The 18,656-nt window shown below is 43.8% G+C and overlaps 1 protein-coding gene across 2 annotated transcripts in view; it reads right to left on the reverse strand.

Moving 5' to 3' along the window:
- Positions 1-233: 233 nt before the first annotated feature.
- Positions 234-18,656, reverse strand: part of TTC7A (tetratricopeptide repeat domain 7A) — a 405,257-nt gene continuing 386,834 nt past the window's right edge. Inside the window, exon 20 of one of the 2 annotated variants that reach the window (XM_040430310.1) lies at positions 234-870. In XM_040430310.1, coding sequence (XP_040286244.1) covers positions 649-870 — 222 coding nt within the window. In that variant the 3' untranslated portion in view covers positions 234-648. The remainder of the gene's footprint in view (positions 871-18,656) is intronic. The other variant, XM_040430311.1, reaches the window with a different exon arrangement.

An 18,656-nucleotide genomic window follows, 5' to 3' on the forward strand; every position in this document is an offset into this window, starting at 1 on the left:
GAACGACCCATTTTCCTCAGAATTTCAGAGAGAAATGCACTGTAACCCGCATGTACAACATTTGCTGCCTTCCTTCCTTAAATAAGGGCAATAATTTCTACCTGTTTTTCAAAGAATGAATGACCTCACTAATTGAACTCCACACTGCTATTATTTTGAACATGCCCCTTTCAATAAGTGATTGAATTACACAGAATCAGAAGCATGCATGTCATGACTGTTGGACTTCTATTACTCTACTACACCTACTAGTAAATTATTTGCCATGTAGAAATATCATTTCTACCAAAAACAGTGATTGATCAGGTTAGTGATGTCTGACTGCTATTATTTTGAACATAACTGCATATGACATGAATACTATGGTGTTGCAAAGAATATGCAAATGGCGGCTGCTTACATGCAATGTTTGGGTGGATGTGTCCTATAATGGAGTTACATGCAGAAAATACAATATAATTACTGCAGAGGAACAACTGATCCTGAAAGTAGAGTATAAAAAGTTTTCTATTTAAAGAACTTTTTCTTTTAAATTACAAAATTTTTTCAATATAAATGAATTAGACAGATGATTATAAAAATTTTAATCTCAATATCGCAGGATTCTTGGTCAGATTTGGAAAGTTCCTGTTCTGTTAGAATTTTTTTCTACAGTTCCCGAGGAATAATGGTGAATGGGTACACTGGGCTGCTGGATTCCAGGTCTAGTGAAGTTAGAAAACATTCTACAGCAGCTTCATGCTTCCCCTGGTCTTGTAAAACGTCCCCCAGTCCCTTCCAGGCATCATGTGATGTGCTCTGAATTTGTACAGCGTCCCGGAGATACTTCTCGGCCAGCGCGTTCTGCCCAAGCCTGTTCAGTATAAGCCCCTGGAAGAAAACAAAACAGGACTTTATGACGTAAACTGTTTTATATCACCAGGGTTTTTAAGCCGGTGAATGAGTCAACTATGAATGAGCCAACTGTGGTCAAGGCCCATGGCCTCCATGCTTGTAAATGTCTCAAATTGCACTAGAGTTTTCTAAAGGCACTCATAAGGCTAAAAGCTGAAGAATGCAGATTGAACATTTGTAAGGTTTTATTCTGAAAGACATTTTAGGCTGTCCAAAAGTGCTGTGGTTGAAAAACAAGAAAATTATTGACCAAAATAAGTGGATTGTCCAAAGACTTTTTCCCATCCTTAAAGGGATTCTGTCATCAGATTTAACCCCTCTAACCTAAACATATGCTCATGTCCAGACTAATAAGAAGAATCCTAAGCTGGCCTTATTAAACCTCACTGTGGCTCTATTTGCCCAAAAAACTGGTTTTTATAACCTGTTAATCACTTACTTAAGGTGCCCAAGGGGGGGTCCGTTAATACAGGGTGCCCGGCCACACCCCTCGTCGTCCGGTGCCCAGCGCCGCCTTCCTGTCTCCAGAGCCGCCTTCCCTGTCTTCAGCGTCGCCTTCTACAGCTCAGCGCCGCCTCCGCAATCCTCCCCGTCCCTCTGCCAGATCCCGCACCTGCGCACTAGGCTCAGCCTGATGCGCCCGTGCGGACTCCTGGCAGCGGCTTCGTTGAGCGAAGTGCGTATGCGCCGGCCTGATGCGCACTTCGCTCAACCCTGATATGATATGACCCTGAGCCTAGTGCGCAGGCGCGGGATCTGGCAGAGGGACGGGGAGGATTGCGGAGGCGGCGCTGAGCTGTAGAAGGCGGCGATGAAGACAGGGAAGGCGCGCTGAAGACAGGGAAGGCGGCGCTAGGCACCGGACGACGAGGGGTGCGGCCGGGCACCCTGTATTAATGGACCTCCCCTTGGGCACCTTAAGTAAGTGATTTTTTGGGCAAATAGAGCCACAGTGAGGTTTAATAAAGCCAGCTTAGGATTCTTCTTATTAGTCTGAACATGAGCATATGTTTAGGTTAGAGGGGTTAAATCTGATGACAGAATCCCTTTAAGCCTCATTCACACGTCAGTGTTTTGTTCAGTGATTTCCATCAGTGATTGAGAGCCAAAACCAAGATTGGAGCCTCCACAGACAAAAGGTATAAGGGAAAGATCTGCACCTGTTCTGTGTTTAGGGCTGCATCTGGTTTTGGCTCAAAATCATTGATGGAAAACCCTAAGGCTGAGTTCACACGGGCGAGTATTCCGCGTGGGTGCAATGCGGGAGGTGAACGCATTGCACCCGCACTGAATCTGGACCCATTAATTTCTATGGGGCTGTGCACATGAGCTGTGATTTTAACGCATCACTTATGCGTTGCATGAAAATCGCAGAATGCTCTATATTGCAGGCCCCAAGCAAGTGCGGATGCGGTGCGATTTTCACGCACGGTTGCTAGGAGACGATCGGGATGGAGACTCGATCATTATTATTTTTCCTTATAACATGGTTATAAGGGAAAATAATAGCATTCTGAATACAGAATGCATAGTACTATAGCGCTGGAGGGGTTAAAAAAAAATAATTTAACTCACCTTAATCCACTTGATCACACAGCCCGGCATCTCTTCTGTCTTCATCTTAGCTGTGTGCAGGAAAAGGACCTGTGGTGACGTCACTCCGGTCATCACATGATCCATCACCATGGTAAAAGATCATGTAACGTACCATGTGATGACCGGAGTGACGTCACCACAGGTCCTTTTCCTGCACACAGCTAAGATGAAGACAGAAGAGATGCCGGGCTGCGCGATCAAGTGGATTAAGGTGAGTTAAATTATTATTTTATTTTTTTTAACCCCTCCAGCGCTATTGTACTATGCATTCTGTATTCAGAATGCTATTATTTTCCCTTATAACCATGTTCTAATCGAAAATAATACAATCTACAGAACACCGATCCCAAGCCCAAACTTCTGTGAAGAAGTTCGCGTTTGGGTACCAAACATGTCAATTTTTCTCACGCGTGTGCAAAACGCATTACAATGTTTTGCAACGCACCCGCACCTTTTCCCGCAACGCCCGTGTGAACTCAGCCTAACTGTGTGAATAAGGCATTACGATAAGTCATCAATATTTTATTTGGTAGGGGTTTAACTCCTGGCACCACCTTTGATCAGCAGAATACAAGGCTAGGGCTAACATTGGCAAATTCCTGACCAAATTAACATTTCCGGAAACATTCATAGTGTTGGAATTCTAAGGACCCCCAAAGATCAAAAATTGATGGCCTGTGATATGGATAATACATCAAAACTTATATCCCAAAGAGCCTCTTAGAGAGCAGTATAGTTGATCCAGTTGATTAAAACGATACCTGTCTTGTGAAATTCAGTTGCAGCATTCCTGAGCAAAAAAATACTTTTTTATGCAAATCAGGGCTTTAGTGCACCAAAAGGCATGACCATCATTGGAAGGTGCACCGAGGGCCTAAGGTCTGCCTCTTGGTGCACTGAAAACTTCATTACGACATTATGTCTTTTTTCTCTGGAACGCTGCAACTTATTTTTACAAGTATCATTTTAATCAGAAGGATCAACCCTACTTGACAGTATGCTTGGTATAATAGAGTTGATGATGCTGACAAGTGTCCTTTAAATGGGACGTTCGATTTGAATATCAAACTTCCAAAACTGAAACTTGAAGAAATTTGTCGATGGCAGATGTTAGAGGAAAAAAGGATTGGGCATATTGGAACCTGCCCGATCCTTTGTTGTCATGGGAGATAAGCCACTGCCAGATATCTGGAAAAGGCTTATGCTCCTCCACCTACTGAGAAGAAATGTGCGATTGACTAAACTGGGAAGAAAAACTGTTGGTCAACAGCCATTGCGTGGCTTTAGTGTTGGAAAGGAGGACAATGCTTAACTCACCTCATGGACAGTGTTCCCTTGGCTGCAGCAAGAACACATAGACCTTTTTATGGAAACATTTAGGCCTCATGCCCACAACCTATTTTTTCCCATTTACGGGCTGTTTTTTGCATTCCGTATACGGTCCGTAAACGGAACCATTCATTTCAATGGGTCCGCAAAAAAAAAGGAATGTACTCCGTATGCATTCCGTTTCCATATTTCCGTTCCGTTGAAAGATAGAACATGTCCTATTATTGCCCGCAAATCACGTTCCGTGGCTCCATTCAAGTCAATGGGTCCGCAAAAAAAAAACAGAACACATACGGAAATGCATCCGTATGTCTTCCGTATCCGTTCCGTGTTTGCGGAACCATCTATTGAAAATGTTATGCCCAATTTTTTCTATGTAATTACTGTATACTGTATATGCCATACGGAAAAACGGAACAGAAATGAAAACAAAAAACGGAACAACGGATCCGTGAAAAAATGGACCGCAAACCACTGAAAAAGCCATATGGTCGTGTGCAATAGGCCATACATAGACACAATTTAGGTTATGTCAGTAGAGCAGAAAATGAAGGATAGGAATTGGGAAGAGAGTGGTTAAAAGGGTTGTACAGTATTTGAAACATATGGCGGTTTTCTTGTGGAAACAGCTCCGCTCCACTGAAGAAAATGGGCTGAGTTACAATATCATACACAAACCATTTAAAGGTGTGGAGCTGTTTAGGAAGAAAGTGGCCAAATATTTCTAAACCTAGGCAATGCCTTTAAACTCTTAAATTCACTTCTCTCTCCACCAATAAAGTTGCATGGAAAATGAGCGGCCGTCTCCAGAAGGTTTGGCTGCTGAATAATGAGAGCAGACTGAGACCAACTAGAATATCCATTTGCAAAGTTAATTAGCTCTGTATGTTATGCATTGATCTCAATGTGCAGCCTCTTACAATTAGTTCTCAGTACAAAATAACTAAAATTGACCAAGCATTGTTCATCTTTCTTCCGGACCGGTTTCTCAGCTGGTATAGCAGCAACATGCATCATTTTGATAAATGTTCCTCTCCATCTTGGCCATCTCCTATCTCACTGCTCGTTGTAATTGAATATGAAGCAATTAGTGGGGAATTACTAGACACCAGAAATGATGAGTTTGCTAGTTTGTTCTCTGAATGGTTTCCTATAATAGTTCAATATATAGCAACCTGTTTTCAAGAAAAAAGACTTTCACATTAAAGAGAAGCAAGGAACCGAAGATCAGTTTAAAGACTAGACATTTTTTTTTAGAAGAATTTGGGTAAATGTTTTAGACTTAGGCGACTTTCACATCTGCGCTTTGTATTCCAGTTTTGAGAGTTTTGAGCAAAACACTTCCGTTCGATTTAATACATCAGGATGCAACTGTTCCATTCAGATGCGGTTGTATTAACTCGAAACTGAACAAACCGGATCTGTCACTAAAAACAATGCAAGGGTACTTTCACACTTGCGTTTTTCTTTTCCGGCACTGAGTTCCGTCGCAGGGGCTCTATACCGGAAAAGAACTGATCAGGCATATCCCCATGCATTCTGAATGGAGAGTAATCCGTTCAGGATGCATCAGGATGTCTTCAGTTCAGTCGTTTTGACTGATCAGGCAAAAGATAAAACCGCAGCATGCTACGGTTTTATCTCCGGCGAAAAAAACTGAAGACTTGCCTGAATGCCGGATCCGCTATGCGCATGCGCAGACTGGTAAAAATGTGAAAAAAAATACAAGACGGATCCGTCTGTCCGCATGACAAGCGGAGAGACGGATCCGTTCTTGCAATGCTAAGTCACATCCAAATCAGCGGATACGGCGGGCAGTTCCGACGACGGAACTGCCCGCCGTATCACACTGCCGCAAGTGTGAAAGTAGCCTAAGTCAGTGGGTGATGGATCTGTAAAAAATGGGTCTGGCACCATTGACTTGCCCCCCCAACTAAAATGCCCCCCCAAGTGAGCCGCCGCAGTCAGGCAGAGGGAGATGAGCGCTTCCATTGCACTCATCTCCATAGTCATCTGCCTGTGCTGCGGCGGGGCAGGGGAGGGAGAGGCGTTTCCCTTCCCCTTCCTCTGATAGGCTGACGTCATCGCGCCGCCTGAGACATACAGCGCGGGACACAGGCCGGAAGAGGCCTGCATCGCATCACTGACATGGAGGTAAGTATAAGTGTTTTTTTTACAATAGTTTTACAGGCACATTAGGGGGGCTCTTGTTACTGACACATTGGGGGGGGGGGGGCTTATTACTAACACATTGGGGGGCTTATTACTGGCACATGATGGGGGGCTTATTACTGGCACATGATGGGGGGCTTATTACTGGCACATGATGGGGGGCTTATTACTGGCACGTGATGGGGGGCCTATTACTGGCACAAGATGGGGGGCTTATTACTGGCACGTGATGGGGGGCTTATTACTGGCATGTGATGGGGGAGCTTATTACTGGCACGTGATGGGGGGCTTATTACTGGCACGTGATGGGGGGGCTTATTACTGGCACGTGATGGGGGGCTTATTACTGGCACGTGATGGGGGCTTATTACTGGCACGTGATGGGGGGCTTATTACTGGCACGTGATGGGGGGCTTATTACTGGCACATGATGGGGGGCTTATTACTGGCACATTGGGGGGCTCTTGTTACTGGCACGTTATTGGGGGCACTTATTACTGGCACGTTATTGGGGGCACTTATTACTGGCACATGATTGGTGGCACTATAGGGGCATCTACTGAGGCCACAAAGAAGGGGTATTTTATATGGGGGGCTCTGTACAGTAGCATTTTATACTGGGACACATTATGGTGGGTACTATGGGGAAGGGGGGAGAGGAGTACTATGGAGTCATCTACGGGGGGCACTAAGAAGGGGTATTTTATACTTGCAAATTATGGGGGACACTGAGGGCATCTACTGGGGCACGATATATGGGGCATTTTATACTGGTACATTATGGGGGGCACTAGGAGGAAGGGGGGAGAGGAGCTCTATGGGGGCATTTACTGGGGGCACTATATAGGGGTATTTTATACTGGCACATTATGGGGGACATTAGCTCAACTGGGGGCATTACAAGGGGGTATTTTTTGCATTGTCACATTATAAGGAGAATTATTTCTACTGGGGGGCATTATGATGGGCTTTATTATTCACCCATGGTATGACCCCCTAGTAGCAGCACCAGCCTCTCCCTGCTCTGTTATTGCTCTGCCCTTTCTCCAAATCCTTATTATGAAATCTTTCTCATTAGGATAAAGCACAACATCAGCTCCACCGAGCCCCCTGCCAAAGTGTTGAAGTGGTGTCCCAGATCCCCAAGGGCCAAGCCAAGTAATTGTAAGTTTTCATGTGAAATATGTTTATGTTATACACATATAGCATACACTGTGCCACACAATATACAGTATACTGCTACACTGTGCCACACAATGTACAGTATACCTCTACACTGTGCCACACAATGTACAGTATACCTCTACACTGTGCCACACAATGTACAGTATACCTCTACACTGTGCCACACAATGTACAGTATACCTCAGGGAGGGGGATCTGTGGATGACACTGTTATAGGGAGGGGGATCTGTGGATGTGACACTGTTATAGGGAGGGCTTATCTGTGGATGACACTGTTATAGGGAGGGGGATCTGTGGATCACACTGTTATAGGGAGGGGGATCTGTGGATGATACTGTTATGGAGGGGGAAATGGGGATGACACTGTCATGGGGTGGATCTGTGGATGACACATATAGCATAAGATGATATATACGGTATGTGTCATCCACAGATCCCCCCCCCCCCATAGCAGTGTCATCCACAGATCCCCCTCCCTATAAAAGTGTCATCCACAGGCAACTAGGACATGTTGAAATCTGAGTGATTTTTTTATTTATTTTTTAAATCACAGACAGCAGGACTTTTCTTCCCTGTTGCGGTTTTAGGTATTGAGTATAGTATCGCAGCATTTCTTAGCGTACTTGTGTAAATGTATCGTTGTTATAGCTGCCCCCCCTACTTTTGTCCTGGCCCCCAGTGTGCCCCCCCCCCCCCCCCCAAAATTTGAAAGCTAGAGACGCCACTGATGTGGACAACACAGATCAGGATGCATTCCGTTACGGTTTGTTCTGTTTTGTGACTGGATGCAGTTTTGTTTCCGGTCTGTTCAGTTTCGACCTAATACAACCGCATCTGAACGGAACGGATGCATCCTGATGTATTAAATAGAATGGAAGCGTTTTGCTCCAGTTTTGAGGTCCGGCAACATCTTAGAGGGACAGACACATGTCAGCTGGTCGGTGTCTATGACCGATCTCCTCTATTTATTCAAACCCGCTCAGAACTTCCACACCTTGCCTAAGCAACAGGGTTAACTGGTTTCTGATCATCTGTGAAGGTGTTATGGTTTGCTGGTTTAGATTGGTTATAGACTGTTTCCTGACCTTCAAAGGTGCATTTCAGTTGGCCATCAATTTCTGATCGACAGGGGTCCCACACCCTGCAACCCCTCTGTTTCATAGTAGCTCAGGTGCCTGAAGTCACTGGAGGAACTACACTGCTCCGTTCATTATGTAGTGGAGTTACTGGAGCTGGTTACTGTAGTGCTACTCCCATTGAAGTGAATGTGAGACCAAGCTGTAGTTATACTGCACCACCACTACAAAGTACCGTAGATACTAAACACTGGAGAGGACGCAGCACATGCGCAAGCACCGTGGCCCCTTCAAACAGCTGATCCGTGGGGGCGCTGGGAGTCGGGAACCCACCGATTTTATATTGATGACCTATCCTGAGGATAGGTCCTCAATGTCTGTAGTCCAGACAACCCCTTTAAGCCACACTTTTGCATAAAACTGTATATAATATGTCTTATGGGCAATGTTGACAATAAACAGTTCACTGTGTAGAAAGACATGTGAAGTTCACCCACAATCGTACCGGGTCATTCTTCATCCCCGTCGTCATTTCATTTATACTGAAAATCCTTGATGGTCTTAATTCCTACAATTTACTTCACTTTTCCTCTAATTAAGTGCACGTCAAATATAAGCTTTCTTATGAAAATTCAGTAGCAAATGTTTCCTCAGCATTAATTCAACGCTTTTCACTCTAGGCACAGAGCAGACATTTGATTATTTAGCAGATAATAATGTCTGCCACTGGATTTAGGGGAAATTGATTCATACAATGCAAATGTGACGTGCATATTAACACACCTCTGGGGGCTCGCAGTCTCCAGACACCTATCGGAGATCTGACGGCTTCATATGAGTACGTTTTTTATTCCAAGCAGATCATAAGGAGATTAGTTTAATACAACAGTAAAGAAGTAAATGTAAATGATTTAGGTTTTGACATCAGCTTATTAGACAGGTCTTGGCTTTAAAGGGAACATATCACTATATATTTTATTTTTTTTATTTTCTGTATGTGATCGTGGGGATTGCCATCCTGCCTGAACTGCTGCTATAAGCTGTGAACAGCAGCCACACCGACATGAGAAACCTCAGTTAGAAAATGGACTTCTATGGGATAGGGTTGTGGGCATGCTTTGTGTCTCATTGTGCAGGGAGGGGGAGGAAATGAGCAGTCACCATCAACTACTGTGCTATCTGCCTTCAGTTTAATAACAGAGGTGTTTTTGAAGTGTATTTCAGAGGTATACGTCAGGAGGATTCTGTAAGGAACAATCCACAGTACTGTACAAAGTAAGAATAATTTTAAAAACAGAAGTAATACTTTTACATTTTAATTTATTCTGCAGCAGGATAACCCCATACATACAGCCAATGTCGTTAAGAACTATCTTCAGGGTAAGGGTACTTTCACACTAGCATTTTTCTTTTCCGGCACTGAGTTCCGTCACAGGGCCTCTATACCGAAAAAGAACTGATCAGGCATATCCCCATGCATTCTGAATGGAGAGTAATCCGTTCAGGATGCATCAGGATGTCTTCAGTTCAGTCGTTTTGACTGATCAGGCAAAAGATAAAACCGTAGCATGCTACGGTTTTATCTCCGGCAAAAAAAACAGAAGACTTGCCTGAATGCCGGATTCAGCATTTTTCCCCATAGGAATGTATTAGTGCCAGATCCGGCATTCAAAATACCGGAATGCCAGATACGTCCTTCTGGCCTGCGCATGCGCAGACAGGTAAAAATGTGAGAAAAGATACTAGACGGATCCGTCTGTCAGCATGACAAGCGGAGAGACGGATCCGTTCTTGCAATGCATTTGTGAGAAGGATCCGCATCCGGATGCGTCTCACAAATGCTTTCAGTCACATCCAGATCGGCGGATCCGGCGGGCAGTTCCGTCGCCGGATCACACTGCCGCAAGTGTTAAAATAGCCTAAAGAATAAGGAGTCCTGGAAGGGATTATTTGGCCCCCACAGAGCCCTGATCTCAACATCATCCAGTCTGTCTGGGATTACATGAGGAGACAGAAGGATCTGAGCAAGCCTATATCCACAGATCTGTGGTTAGTTCTCCAAGATGCTTGGAAAACTGTCTGCAAGTGTACCTAGAAGAACTGATGCTGCTGTGAAGGTAAAGGGCGGTCACACTAAATACTGATTGGATTTTTTTCTCTTTGGTTCATCCACTTTGCATTTTGTTAATTGATATACATAAAGCATTCTTACTTTGCAGCATTTTTCCCCACACCTGCCTGAAACCTTTTCACAATACTATATGTTATTTCATACTGTTGAATAAAAAAAGGCATGCTAATGTATTCTAGCCCAACAAGTGCCAAAAGGGCCCCAGTTTGGAATAGTGCGAATGGGACCCTATCAAGAAGTTTGGTGTATGTTTTGGAAGCACATAAGCCAAATATTAACCGCAAGAGCATGTTGTGTGAAGCCACACTGATCCTGCCATTGATGATAATAAGAGACTGATAATCCTGCCCCACATTTACACAGCACAAGCTGAAAGGCGCGTATTCAGTAATACAAAGTGTGGTCTATGGTTCGGTTATTAATGGGCGTGGCCTTAAGACACTTCCTGTAGATATGTAGATATATATATATATATATCTACATATCATATATACACACAGCAGGCCTCAGAAATTATTCATCAGATAGAGCGAAACAATATTAATAGTACTAATAATAAAATTCAGACCCGATATAGCTCAGTATGACAAATATGCAATAAGAGGACATGTGAAGGGAGTGAATACATTTCACTGTCCTCTATCTTTACAGGTCTGGTAATAACAGTATAATTCTACTGAATCCCATATTTTATTAATATGAATGGAGGCTTGTACGGAGACAGATTAAGCATTGCTTTGTGGACGTATTATTGAATCATGCGGAGATTTGCAGAACCTCCAGCTCAGGGGAATGTAATCTGCAGTGACAGAAATGACAACCTGCTTTACTTTACCACCTGCACATATAAATTGGTCAAAGGCTGGAACGATACAGAGCTGACACGTCTGCTGCGCATGACAAAGGATGGGGGCGTAATAATGTGGAAATGACAGGAACTCTGGCTGGTGCTGAATCATATACCGGCTTCCATCTTAAATGAACGACAGATCGTTAGTCATCTATTCTGGGTTTCCTTTTTTTTTAGTTTTCGCTTGCATATTTCTACTATTATACTTAGGCTACTTTCCATTTGCGTTGTTAATTCCGGTATTGAGATCTGGCAGAGAATCTCAATACCAGAGTCAAACAGATCAGTTTTGATTTTACACGTTCTGTTAGGATGCGGTTGTGTGAAATCAAAACAGAAAAGAAACGGATCCGTCACTAAATACACTGAAAGTCAATGGGTGACAGATCAGTTTTTTTAGGCTCCCAAAAAACCCGGATCCGTCACCTTTGACTTACATTGTTTTCAGTGCTGGAGCCATTTTTCAGTTTTTATGACCGGACACAAAACCGCACCTTGAGCTAGTTAGAATGACTTGCTGTAGCAGCGTTGTGTCTTTTGCATGGGACTGCAGGAATCTTATCACAAATATTTTATAAGTGCCCCCCTTCTACATGTACAGTAACCATCTTGATACACCGGTGGTCTCTAACCTGTGGCTCACCAGCTGTTCCTAAACAACAAGTCCCAGGTTGCCCTGACAGTAGAAGGTTGTCAGAGCACGTTGGGAGTTTTAGTTCACAAGAACTGGAGAGCCACAGGATGGAGTCCACTGTGATATGCAATACTCTCTGGATGCTGCTCTGCTCCTCCCTTCTGTTTCTCTAGCCGTGGGTCGCAGAGAGGCAGTTTTGTGGTTTTATAATGGGCTAGTGCCAGCCAAGTGCCAAAAGGGGTTCTCCCACAAAAAATATTCTACATTTTTTAAACCAGCACCTGGATCTGAATACTTTTGTAATTGCATGCAATTAAAAATGTATTATAGCCTCTGGGTTATTCAATGAAATCCGTCTGTATAGCGCCACCTGCTGTTTGTTCTCTTTCTAATTTAACTGTCCATCTCAGTGAGGTGGACACACGTGGTCAGTTCCATCCTTCAACTGCCACCAGCAGCAAAAGGACACGCCCGGCTGCCAGCTTGAAATAAATCTAGCAGAACAATTGGAGCAATGCATTGGGATATATCTGGATCCATGGGAGGGCTGGTTCTAACTTTGTTCGGAAAAGATTGTCATGTGCTATATAATAGTCATTTTTAAAATGAGATTATGGGATCCTTTTGGGGTTCTTTTAGTTTTTGAGTCTGCTATGTTTTGTATTGGTTCCTGCTCCATCTGGTACTGAGAATGCTTGCCTTTCTACGTGTCAGCTCTTGCTGAAGGGACTACTTCAGGGGCAGATACCATGGGATTTACTGTGTCCTTAACTCCTCACTAGGAGAAAGGGTCAAGAATGCAAAATCCACTCCCTCGTTTAGCCCTAAGTCAAATCTGTTAGTGACCTAGTCTGCCATAAGTACAGACTTTCTGCAGCCTCCCCCTAGCAAGGGGCTAAATGGAGATGGATTTATACAGCTCCCATTGAACATGATAATAAATCTGTCAGTAACAGTCAAAGCTCCCCCTACTGGGGGCTGCAGGCAGCCAGACTGAGAATTAGAGGTGATTTCTAGTCAGTATCATTACTTAAAGGTGATGTACAACTTCAGAACCAAATTTATTTTAATTGATATAGTACATCTACAATGGAAAATTACGCTACACTGCAATAGATCGTACTTAAAAATTTCTCTGCAGGCTATACATCTCCATGGTAACACCCAGCAACAAAAAATTCCGTGCAATGTACCCCAGCAGTCTTGCAGTCACAGAGTTGCATCCATTTTCTATCTCACGTTTTGTAGTACAGCAAGAAGTAGAAGACAAATGGAAAAGAGGATGACTGCAGGATCAGACTACGCAGAATTATTTTGTTGTCTGTTACTATGGAGATGCATTGTCTGCATAGGAGCCGTAGAAATAACACAGGATGATTATTTTTTTAAACTTAATGCCTATTGCAAATGTATATAAAAGAATAAAAAAAAGTTAGCAAAAGTGAAGGTAGCCTTTAATGTAATAAATTACTGTAGGGTGCACAATGAGTTTGCAAGATCTCTTATGTTTTCTTACTTGCCGGTACAGAAGAACATGGTCCGTGACTATATTCATTTCTATTAAAATAAGCTTCAACACCACTATATCAGTAGTAAGTGTAGTGTCCCACTAGGTAAATGTGGGCACTACACAAGGGTCAATTGGGTCACGTTGTTCTCCACCTCCTGTGGAACATGGTCATTGTATTTTATATGTTATTTTAATGTAAATTGTCATGTTATTTATGTTGTCTCCTGTGTACCAGGCCTATTAAGGGTGTAGTTCCTCCTCCTAGACAGTAGAGGGAGCTAGGGAACCCCTTATACACTCACCTAAAGAATTATTAGGAACACCTGTTCTATTTCTCTTTAATGCAATTATCTAGTCAACCAATTACATGGCAGTTGCTTCAATGCATTTAGGGGTGTGGTCCTGGTCAAGACAATCTCCTGAACACCAAACTGAATGTCAGAATGGGAAAGAAAGGTGATTTAAGCAATTTTGAGCGTGGCATGGTTGTTGGTGCCAGACGGGCCGGTCTGAGTATTTCACAATCTGCTCAGTTACTGGGATTTTCACGCACACAAAGAATGGTGTGAAAAGGGAAAAACATCCAGTATGCGGCAGTCCTGTGGGCAAAAATGCCTTGTGGATGCTAGAGGTCAGAGGAGAATGGGCCGACTGATTCAAGCTGATAGAAGAGCAACGTTGACTGAAATAACCACTCGTTACAACCGAGGTATGCAGCAAAGCATTTGTGAAGCCACAACACGCACAACCTTGAGGCGCGGATGGGCTACAACAGCAGAAGACCCCACTGGGCACCACTCATCTCCACTACAAATAGGAAAAAGAGGCTACAATTTGCACGAGCTCACCAAAATTGGACTGTTGAAGACTGGAAAAATGTTGCCTGGTCTGATGAGTCTCGATTTCTGTTGAGACATTCAAATGGTAGAGTCCGAATTTGGCGTAAACAGAATGAGAACATGTATCCATCCTCTGATGGCTACTTCCAGCAGGATAATGCACCATGTCACAAAGCTCAAATCATATCAAATTGGTTTCTTGAACATGACCATGAGTTCACTGTACTAAAATGGCCCCCACAGTCACCAGATCTCAACCCAATAGAGCATCTTTGGGATGTGGTGGAACGGGAGCTTCGTGCCCTGGATGTGCATCCCTCAAATCTCCATCAATTGCAAGATGCTATCCTATCAATATGGGCCAACATTTCTAAAGAATGCTATCAGCACCTTGTTGAATCAATGCCACGTAGAATTAAGGCAGTTCTGAAGGCAAAAGGGGGTCCAACACCGTATTAGTATGGTGTTCCTAATAATTCTTTAGGTGAGTGTATAAATAGTTAGGCCCAGACAGGGAAGAGGGGGTTGTGTAGTCAGAAGCCAAGAGTAACTTCAGCCAGAGTGGAGCTGAGAGTAGCCTCTGACATGCAGCTAGACAGCCCAGGCTTCTAGTTGCCCCACCAGGAGAAGAGCCTGCCTCCTGAGAAACCTGAAGTTCCTATAACAGAGGACAGTGCAGAGCCAAGTATATACCAGCCAAACAGAGAGCTGAAGGGCAGAAGGATTTATATGAAAAGCAAGGATATATATACCTGAGTAAGTTTCCCTAACCAAGGATAAAGCCAGCAATAGGGCATACGGGCCTTGGGATAAAGACAGACAGGATTCTGAGGAAAAGTGCAGCCTGATCTGTAAGTGTTTAACCCTCTGCGTATCTTGCAAGAACATTGTTACCTGCCAATTGATGTCAAGCCTGCATGTTACTGCCTCTTATTTGTGGAACTGAACAAAGAACTGTAAATAGTTAACTGTTTCAGTAAAAGGAAGTTTTGGTTCACTGCAACTTGTGTTCCTCGATTATTACTGCAACAAATCGGTGTGCCACCGTTACCGGCACTGGAGTCACGAACTTTAAGGGATCTTGCCACAGGCACATTAAACCTAGGGCACCTCACCTACCACCTGGCCTGGTCCCTATATACAGAGAGTGCCCCAGAGGATCCAAGTGCCAGCCTCTCCATCACTGCTGTACGCCTGTCCAGGGTCTTTTATAAACTGTGAGTAACCAAGAGCAACCCTCGTTTTGCCTATTAACCGTGACCTCACCATTGCAATACCCTGCAGGGCTGCGTACTGCATAAGTCAGAGCAAGTTGACTTGTATTTTTTCTTGAAGATGTTGCACTAGTTATCCAACTGGCTTTCTCAATTAGAGTGACTTGTGCAAGAAATCTCAGGCATTAAATGATGATGACTCATGCTTCAGTCACAATAATCTGTCTACCATAATCGACATGAGGTCAAGGACCTCATGGAGATAAGATCTTGATTAAAATTTGTATGACTATAGCTTTTAGGTGCGATTAAACTGCCTTGGGAGAGAAGTTGAAACAGCATTGTAAGTGGCAGACAAATTGCCAAATTGGAGACACTGAGCTTATACACAGGTGAAAGGGTGTCATATCTATTGCCTGCCACTTAAAATGCTGTTCGAACCTCCTGAGGCAGTTTAATTACACCTATCACCTTCAGCCATGCAAACTGTAATCAACAGCAGCGCTGGGGTCCTAGGTTCGAATCTGACCAAGGATAACATCTGCATGGCGTTTGTATGTTCTCCCCGTGTTTGCGTGGGTTTCCTCTGGGTTCTCCGGTTTCCTCCCACACTCCAAAGATATACTGATGGGGACCTTAGATTGTGAGCCCCATTGGGGACAGTTGGATGATAATGTCTGTAAAGCGCTACGGAATATAGTAGCTCTATGTAAGTGCATAAAATAAATAAATAAACATCTTTCCAAGGTCCTTGACCTCATGTTGATTATGACAAACAGATTATGCCGACTGAAGCATGAGGCTTAAGTGTTTAATGCCAGAGATTTCTCAAACAAGTCATTCTAAATGAGTAAGTCAGTTGGATGACTAGCAAAACATCTTAAAGGGGTTATCCCATGAATAATGTAAAAAATGAAAATATATTTTTTACATTATACAGAGAGTGCCCCAGAGGATCCAAGTGCCAGCCTCTCCATCACTGCTGTACGCCTGTCCAGGGTCTTTTATAAACTGAGAGTAACCAAGAGCAACCCTCGTTTTGCCTATTAACCGTGACCTCACCATTGCAATACCCTGCAGGGCTGCGTACTGCATTAGGGCTCTTTCACACCTGCGTTATTGTCTTCCGGCATAGAGTTCCGTCGTCGGGGCTCTATGCCGGAAGAATCCTGATCAGGATTATCCTAATGCATTCTGAATGGAGAGTAATCCGTTCAGGATGCATCAGGATGTCTTCAGTTCCGGTACGGAACGTTTGTTGGCCGGAGAAAATACCGCAGCATGCTGCGCTTTTTGCTCCGGCCAAAAATCCGGAACACTTGCCGCAAGGCCGGATCCGGAATTAATGCCCATTGGAAGGCATTGATCCGGATCCGGCCTTAAGCTAAACGTCGTTTCGGCGCATTGCTGGAGCCGACATTTAGCTTTTTCAGAGTGGTTACCATGGCTGCCGGGACGCTAAAGTCCTGACAGCCATGGTAAGTGTAGCGGGGAGCGGGGGAGCAGTGTACTTACCGTCCGTGCGGCTCCCCGGGCGCTCCAGAGTGACGTCAGGGCGCCCCAAGCGCATGGATCACGTGATCGCATGGATCACGTCATCCATGCGCATGGGGCGCTCTGACGTCATTCTGGAGCGCCCCGGGAGCCGCACGGACTGTAAGTATACCGCTCCCCCGCTCCCCGCTCCTACTATGGCAACCAGGACTTTAATAGCATCCTGGGTGCCATAGTAACACTGAAAGCATTTGGAAGACGGTTCCGTCTTCAAATGCTTTCAGTACACTTGCGTTTTTCCGGATCCGGCAGGCACCTCCGGCAACGGAAGTGCATGCCGGATCCCAACAACGCAAGTGTGAAAGAGGCCTAAGTCAGAGCAAGTTGACTTGTATTTTTTCTTGAAGATGTTGCACTAGTTATCCAACTGGCTTTCTCAATTAGAGTGACTTGTGCAAGAAATCTCAGGCATTAAATGATGATGACTCATGCTTCAGTCACAATAATCTGTCTACCATAATCGACATGAGGTCAAGGACCTCATGGAGATAAGATCTTGATTAAAATTTGTATGACTATAGCTTTTAGGTGTGATTAAACTGCCTCGGGAGAGAAGTTGAAACAGCATTGTAAGTGGCAGACAAATTGCCAAATTGGAGACACTGAGCTTATACACAGGTGAAAGGGTGTCATATCTATTGCCTGCCACTTAAAATGCTGTTCGAACCTCCTGAGGCAGTTTAATTACACCTATCACCTTCAGCCATGCAAACTGTAATCAACAGCAGCGCTGGGGTCCTAGGTTCGAATCTGACCAAGGATAACATCTGCATGGCGTTTGTATGTTCTCCCCGTGTTTGCGTGGGTTTCCTCTGGGTTCTCCGGTTTCTTCCCACACTCCAAAGATATACTGATAGGGACCTTAGATTGTGAGCCCCATTGGGGACAGTTGGATGATAATGTCTGTAAAGCGCTACGGAATATAGTAGCTCTATGTAAGTGCATAAAATAAATAAATAAACATCCTTCCAAGGTCCTAGACCTCATGTTGATTATGACAAACAGATTATGCCGACTGAAGCATGAGGCTTAAGTGTTTAATGTCACAGATTTCTGAAACAAGTCATCCTAAATGAGTAAGTCAGTTGGATGACTAGCAAAACATCTTAAAGGGGTTATCCCATGAATAATGTAAAAAATGAAAATCAAAAATCATATAGTACATGACAATCTCTTTCTAACAAAGCTAGAACCAGCCCCATACCTCACCTGGATCCAGAGATCTCTTTATATCAAGCTGACAGCTCAAGGGGAGTGTCCATTACACTGCAGCTCTCTCCCTATCACAGCTCAGAAGGCAGTTGAAAGACAAAACTGAGCATGTGCGGCCATCTCAGTGAGCCGGATAGAGAAATAAGAAATTACGGTAAGTGGCACTATACAGATATGTTTTATTGAATAACTTCAATGCTTTACCAAATTTTTTATTACATGCAATTAAAAAAGTATCCAGATCTAGGTGCTGGTTTGAAAACTGTAGAATATTTTTCATGGGAAAAACCCTTTAAAACAGATTATGCCGACTAATACATTAGGTGCTAGTGTTTAATGCCAGCGATTTGTTGTACAAGTCATTGTAATTGAGTAAGCCGGATGACTAGCAAAACATCTTGAAGACAAAATACACTGCTCAAAAAAATAAAGGGAACACAAAAATAACACATCCTAGATC

This window comes from Bufo bufo, chromosome 4, assembly GCF_905171765.1.
Source record: "Bufo bufo chromosome 4, aBufBuf1.1, whole genome shotgun sequence".
NCBI classification, from domain to species: Eukaryota; Metazoa; Chordata; class Amphibia; order Anura; family Bufonidae; genus Bufo; species Bufo bufo.